The 7,642-nt window shown below is 49.5% G+C and overlaps 1 protein-coding gene across 1 annotated transcript in view; it reads left to right on the plus strand.

The window, feature by feature from the left end:
- The window catches only part of NEIL2 (nei like DNA glycosylase 2), a 218,072-nt gene extending 213,413 nt beyond the window's left edge, over positions 1 to 4,659 (plus strand). Inside the window, exon 5 of the mRNA XM_086925145.1 lies at positions 3,094 to 4,659. Coding sequence (XP_086781271.1) covers positions 3,094 to 3,428 — 335 coding nt within the window. The 3' untranslated portion in view covers positions 3,429 to 4,659. The remainder of the gene's footprint in view (positions 1 to 3,093) is intronic.
- Positions 4,660 to 7,642: the final 2,983 nt, after the last annotated feature.

Consider the following 7,642-nt stretch of genomic DNA (forward strand, 5'->3'; position numbering starts at 1 on the left):
TCCAGCTCTCCGGGAAGGTGGCGGTGTCGAAGGAGGTGTTGATGATGTCCCGCAGGTGGGGTGCGATGACAGCGTCGGCCTTGTTGAAGACGTGGTGAGGGCAGGGGTCGGTTGGAGATCCGGAGTGGATGGAGTTCATCATGCGGATGGTGTCTTCGGTGCTGATCGGAGTCCAGGCGCGGAGGGTGGTGGTGGGGGGCGTTGGTGCGGTCGTGGCGTGCGTCGGTTGAGTGCTGAAGCTGTTGTGTATGTCCGCGATCTTGTTGTGGAAGTAGGAGGCGAGGGAGTTGCAGAGGTCTTGCGATGGGGTGATGTCGTTGTTTCCGGCGTTGGGGTTGGAGAGCTCTTTCACGATGTTGAAGAGTTCCTTGCAGTTGTGTGCGTTGTTGTCCAGCCGGTCCTTGAATGCAGTTTTCTTGGTGGCGCGGATCAGTTGGTGGTGCTTCCGGGTGGCAAGCTTGAAGGTGGTCATGTTGTCCGCTGTTGGTTCCCTTCTCCAGACTTTCTCGAGGGCTCGGCAGTTCTTCTTGGAGCTCTTGAGTTCGTCGGTGAACCATGGGGCTTTCTTACTGCCGGGTCTGCTGGGCGGGGTCCTCAGTGGGGCGAGTTCGTCCGCGCAGTTACTGATCCACTTCGTGAGGTTGTCGGCGGCCTGGCTGGGGTTCGCTGAGCTGGCGGGAAGGTGCTGGCTCAGGAAAGCGGCGAGCTGGTCGGCTGTTATCTTGTTCCAGCTTCTTCGAGCAACCTGTTGCTGGTGGTGGTGGATCGTCGTTCTTCTGAAGGTGAAGTGGACGCAGCTGTGGTCCGTCCAGTGGAGTCCGGTGGCTTGGCTGAAGGTGATGTCTTTGCTGGATGAGAAGACGGCGTCGAGTGTGTGTCCGGCGAGGTGGGTGGGGGTGGACACCAGCTGCTTGAGTCCGAGGTTGGCGAGGTTGTCGAGCAGGGTGATGGTGTTGCGGTCGTTGTTGTTCTCCAGGTGGAAGTTGATGTCCCCCAGGAGGATGTAGTCAGCGGAGGGGAGGGCATGCGGGCTGACGAAGTTGGCGATGTCCTCGCTGAATTGTGTGCGTGGTCCCGGGGGTCGGTAGATCAGGGTGCCTCTGAGGGTGGTCTTCGGGTCGGTGTGGATCTGGAAGTGTAGGTGTTCGGCGGTGGTCAGGGTGTCGTCGGTGTTGGTCGTGATGTGGATGGTGTCCCTGTGGATGATGGCGATGCCTCCTCCCATCTGGTTGGTGGTGCGGTCCCTCCGGGTGATCTTGTAGCCCTCTGGGATGGCGATGGCGATGTCGGGCGCTGAGGAGTCGTTCATCCAGGTTTCCGTGAGTAAGGCAACGTCGGGTGCTGTGGTGTCGGAGGTTCCAGAGTTCGATGGCGTGTCTGTGGACGGAGCGGGTGTTGAGCAGGATGCACTTGAGGTGGTTGCTGCTGGTGTTCGGCTTGGCGGGTGCTGGTGCGAGGCAGGTCCGGATGCAGGTGAACTTGCAGGCGTAGCAGCTGAAGGGTCCGTGGGTGCGTCTCGGGGTGGCTTGGTAGCATCCAGGGGTTTGGCCGGTGTTGAGTGCGTTGAGGGTGGCCGCGTCGTACGTCCGGCGGGTGGGCAGGGGTCTGCGAGGGCCAGGGGTCCTGGCGCTGGGCGCGGTCCAGGCGCGGACGGGCGCTGACGGGCTTACCTTTGGCGCACCTTCGGCGCTCAGTCGGTGCTCCCGCTGCGCGCGTCCGCTGCGCGGTCGCTCTAGGGGCGTCATAAGAGGGGAGCCGGGAGGGAGGGTCTGCGGGGAGGCGGGGAGGCGGGGAGCGCGGCAACCAATCGGCGGGCAGGGGGGCGGGGTTTCGTGGTAGTCCGGCGGGAAAAGGAAAAGCCTGGGGGCTCGGCGGCGGCCCTGCGGTGGCTGGGGCGGCGCTGTGGCGGCCCTGCGGCGGCTGGTGTGGCTCTGCGGCGGTCCTGCGGTGGCTGGGGCGTCGTGCAGTGCGAGGCTCAGGCGGCAGGTGAGAAGGATCAGGCGGGGGGTGTAGGGCGACCAGGCCTAGGGCGCAGTGGTCACTCCCTAAAAACTCACTAAAACTGTATTTCTGCCTTGCAATAATTGTTTAATTCTCACTGGACACTGCAGAAGAAAGGTTGCAACACATTTGTACATCATGTTAGTTTTCATGTTTTTTAATGTGATGGAGTTTGCAATTGCACAACAGTGAGTAAGAATGCTGTGACTAGTAGCCACCTGAATCATCCCAGGATGTTGAAAGTATAAATAAGTTTATTAGTTACAGAAGATCCCATCCACCCTCGTCGACCTCTGCCCAGCATCTCACTGACCAGCTCACATTCACCACATTCCATATGGCTTCATAACAATCTGCATGGAGTGCAGTGCCTAGTCATACATAGATGGGACAGTCTTTCACAGAGCAGTCAAGGATATTACAAATGCCTAGGAGGTGTTTATGATTGGCAGTATCCTTTTCAAATCACACTACCTAAACCTGTTCTGAGTCATAAGCTGAGGGGTACGTGTCTCCGCCTTAAGTAGATGTGAATGGCTTGCCGACTGCTTGGTTAGAAAGCATTCGGCGGCTTATACCGGTCTAGTGAAGTACCTTGTGTCTCCCGACCTAGAGGACGAGGAGAGGTTGCAACATGCCTCAAGTAGCCAAGGTTTTGAAACTGCTGTCTTGCTCTGCAAATGTAACCTGCAAAAGTATAATGTCCCTATATGGCCTCCGTACACTGCCCATTCCCCATTCATGATACTTTGCAATGCCACAGCTAAGCTCAATAATGTCCATGAGCCGGACCCTGTTGCCCAGCAGTGAGATGTACAATATTGGACAGTTTTGTCCAGTGTTGCCTAAAAATATCTTGCACTTAGCAAACAAGCATTGGATTTGTTCTGCAGTGTTTTCCTGCCAAGTGAGTCCTACGCTTGTAAACATCCAACCATAAAGGGTTACAATTCAGTAGACAGGCAAAACTGGTATTTATCAAGAGCCATAAATCCTATGCAGTTGAATTTGCAAAGTACAAGTAGTTTGTGAGATTATTGACAAATCCGGTTTCTACGCTAACTGCTCACAATTATGAATTGTTTGTTTCAGGGAACATCATAAAAAATGAAATCCTGTTTTTAGCTGGGATCCACCCCCTAACACCAGGCTCGCTTCTGGGCCTCAAGACTCTGGAGTCCGTCTTGGATCACGCCATCCGTTTCACCTCTGATTGGCTGCATAACAAGCTGCAAGGAATCCGAATGCATCACCAGATCTACTTGAAGGAAACTTGTCCCCTGGGTCACCCGGTGATGAAGGACACCTTCGGGCCCCCAGGAGGATTGAAGCGGCCTACCTGGTGGTGTCCGGAGTGTCAGCCTCAAATTCTCCCAAATCAGGTTGAGAACGCTTCAGTCCCGCTGAAGATGGGTGTGAATATTTAGCATCTTTGCTTTTGTTTGCAGTAACAGGTTGCATGGTTACTGAGAGAATAGTGTTACGTTTTTTTCTATTTTTTTGGTCCAAGGTATGGTGGGAAGATCGAAGACCAGATATCGTCTTTACATACTAGTAGCATAAAATGCCATATTTGGGATGTATGCAAATCGAGACAGAAAATGGAGCACTTTTGATCTTTCAGCTAGCATACACAGACATACCGTTTGTGGTGCTATATGTGACAACAGTTAATTTGTCAAATAGATATTTCTCATTGCTCAAGTGAAGGATTCCAAATGCATGGACCAAGTCTATTTTTTTTCTATTTTTAGGGTTGCTTTGTTTTTTAGAGTATAAATAAAAATATCAGTGCATATGTGCTGTTTCAGCGCTTTGCATTATGTGAACTGCAATGTATATATCTTATCTTGAATAAAATGCTACAGCGCATTTCAAGAAAGTTGTGGTGTACTAAATAATCTGTGGTAAGGACATATTGAGTCCAAAGTAAACTGCCACTTGAGATGTAGGAATTTGCTCAGTAGAGTAGATCGTGGGTAAAGCACTTGGGTCCAGATTACCTAACTTTGCACCAGCACAGTGCAATTTTGTACCACCCCACCAATACAAAATGACGTCTGGGGTTGCGGTATGATCGGTGACCAAAGCTCAGACATTCCTCTGAGTTAACGTATGACTTGCAGATAGTGCAGCTCGGACACTGAGGCAGTCGTTGCTGACTGTTTCCAACTTGTGCTTTCCACAGTTTCATTATGAACGCAGACAAATTCAGAGTTAAATGTATGTGCTTTAGACACTGCAAGTGGATGAAACTTGGGTTCAGCTTTGCGCTGATCAGTTTAGGATGCAACCCATCCACTGTTGAACCACTACAACATATAATTTTGTCACTGCAAATATAATTTTAACATTGCTATGTATATGCAGTTGTCAAGGTAAAAATCATGCAAATTGGTCCTTGCCAAATGAGTGCTAGCACACCTTCTATTTGATACACTATGACGGAAACACGAATCGCTTGTCATATAGAAACATTCAGTTCTTGATTTAATCAAACACAGAAAATTCTAAGAAATGTTTCTTTTCAGCTGTTAAATATAACTTATATTAACCTCGAAGGGCGAGAGGTATCAATTCCGATATTTTGTTGATGTAAACAGAATGTCTATGACCAACACTGTTGTTGTGAATTGAAGAAAATAAAACTTTCAAGCAGAACAGTGTCTTTACAATGTTGTCAACTATGCTATATTCCTTACTGATGCTGCGCAACAAGTTGTAGGTCTTGCATAGACAGTGAATGCACTGCCTCTTCGAGACATATTGTATATTGTTAGGGGGTTTGGAGCCTTCCCATTACTTACCATTGGTGGACTTCAAAACCACTCTGGATTCCTGCTGGCCAGCTCTGTGTTCGACACTTCCCTCTTCTTGCATATGACTTTGTGTCCTTACACTGCTTACACTTTTGGGACCTATTTTTTCTTTTTGTTGAGAAGCTCTACAGAGTGCATCTTTCCTAGGTGGCTTTGTCATTTGCTTGTTAATTTATACTGTCCAGCTTGATTTTTCTCCTGTGAGCATTCCTTTTTCACTGTATCCTCCCCTGAACTCACGATCTGAAAACAAACCTTTAATTCATGTTCTTATCTTACCTCATTTGCTGAGCATTCAAATGTTAGGCTTCGTATTCTGTCGGAACTTGGTGTTTACTTTTCTTTTGCCAACTTCAAAGTGAGAGAATTTATGTGACGATCCATCTTGCTAAGTACCCCTGCAAGAGGACAGGCTGTTGGGTGTTATTTTTTTCTACCACACAACAAAAATGAACTGTGCTGATATTTCAGAATTACTCGGAATGAGAACAATAGAAAAGAAACACATTTTGTTTTGTAATTCCTGGTGAAAACAACTATTTTTACTATTCATACTTCATATGCCTTTTACGTTGAGTGATATCCAGGTCACATGTGAGATTTATTTGTTTCCACTGTTCGAGTTTGCTGTTGACTTTTTACTGCTTGGTTACTGTCTCCTCTGTCTTCCGAGGCTACAAACCCTGTTAACCCGAAGATAAAGATAATCAGGTTGTATAATCAGGTCTGCCAAACCCAAATGTGATTCAGAAAAGGGGGTGGTGATGAACAGAGTGTCTGAATTAAGCAGACCACTCTTACCCAGTCCAAAGATCAGGGCTTGATCCCTCACCGTTTTTTTATCTCACTGCCCCATCCCAGCTCAGAACTTGGCTATATGCAAATTAGTCTGACCCTGGCCCAGTGCATCATGGGAACAGGGCAGACCAAACTACCTAGCCAATTGTTATACTGGGAAGGAAACAAGCTTCCGGGGACCGGTTTCTGGCATTTCAGCCGCCTTCGGCCCGGCTTGCTTGAATCCTGATGGTGCAATGAGCAAGGGACTCACATCTGAGTATACCCTTCCACGCTTATGGTGGACAAAAATGATTCAGGAAAGGGGGTGGTGATGAACAGAGTGTCTGAATTAAGCAGACCACTCTTACCCAGTCCAAAGGTAGTTTGGTCTGCCCTGTTCCCATGATGCACTGGGCCAGGGACAGACTAATTTGCATATAGCCAGGTTCTGAGCTGGGATGGTGCAGTGAGCAAAATAACGGTGATGGATCAAGCCCTGATCTGGGGACTGGGTAAGAGTGGTCTGCTTAATTCAGACACTCTGTTCATCACCACCCCCTTTTCTGAATCGTTTTTGGCCACTATAGGTGTGGCAGGGTATACTCAGACATGAGTCCCCTTGCTCACTGCACCATCAGGATTCAAGCAAGCCGGGCCGACGACTGCTGAAATGCCAGAAACCGGTCCCCGGAAGCTTGTCTCCTTTCTGGTGAAGAATTGGCTTGGTAGTTTGGTCTGCCCTTTTCCCATGATGCACTGGGCCAGGGACAGACTAATTTGCATATAGCCAGGTTCTGAGCTGGGATGGTGCAGTGAGCAAAATAACGGTAATGGATCAAGCCCTGATCTTTGGACTGGGTAAGAGTGGTCTGCTTAATTCAGACACTCTGTTCATCACCACCCCCTTTTCTGAATCGTTTTTGGCCACTATAGGTGTGGCAGGGTATACTCAGAGATGAGTCCCTTGATCACTGCACCATCAGGATTCAAGCAAGCCGGGCCGACGACGGCTGAAATGCCAGAAACCGGTCCCCGGAAGCTTGTCTCCTTTCTGGTGAAGAATTGGCCTGGTAGTTTGGCCTGCCCTGTTCCCATGATGCACTGGGCCAGGGACAGACTAATTTGCATATAGCCAGGTTCTGAGCTGGGATGGTGCAGTGAGCAAAATAACGATGATGGATCAAGCCCTGATCTTTGGACTGGGTAAGAGTGGTCTGCTTAATTCAGACACTCTGTTCATCACCACCCCCTTTTCTGAATCGTTTTTGGCCACTATAGGTGTGGCAGGGTATACTCAGACACGAGTCCCTTGCTCACTGCACCATCAGGATTCAAGCAAGCCGGGCCGACGACGGCTGAAATGCCAGAAACCGGTCCCCGGAAGCTTGTCTCCTTTCTGGTGAAGAATTGGCTTGGTAGTTTGGTCTGCCCTGTTCCCATGATGCACTGGGCCAGGGACAGACTCATTTGCATATAGCCAGGTTCTGAGCTGGGATTTTGCAGTGAGCTAAATAACGGTGATGGATCAAGCCCTGATCTTTGGACTGGGTAAGAGCGGTCTGCTTAATTCAGACACTCTGTTCATCACCACCCCCTTTTCTGAATCGTTTTTGGCCACTATAGGTGTGGCAGGGTATACTCAGACATGAGTCCCTTGCTCACTGCACCATCAGGATTCAAGCAAGCCGGGCCGACGACGGCTGAAATGCCAGTAACCGGTCCCTGGAAGCTTGTCTCCTTTCTGGTGAAGAATTGGCTTGGTAGTTTGGTCTGCCCTGTTCCCATGATGCACTGGGCCAGGGACAGACTAATTTGCATATAGCCAGGTTCTGAGCTGGGATAGTGCAGTGAGCAAAATAACGGTGATGGTTCAAGCCCTGATCTTTGGACTGGGTAAGAGTGGTCTGCTTAATTCAGACACTCTGTTCATCACCACCCCCTTTTCTGAAACCCAAATGTGAAACGGAGGAAAATCAGACAAATGTGTGTAAAACATTCAGATCAAAGTGCAAGAATTGTGCTTCCTCTAGTGCCCATTCGGT

The sequence above is a fragment of the Lissotriton vulgaris genome, chromosome 6 (genome assembly GCF_964263255.1).
Source record: "Lissotriton vulgaris chromosome 6, aLisVul1.2, whole genome shotgun sequence".
NCBI lineage: Eukaryota > Metazoa > Chordata > Amphibia > Caudata > Salamandridae > Lissotriton > Lissotriton vulgaris.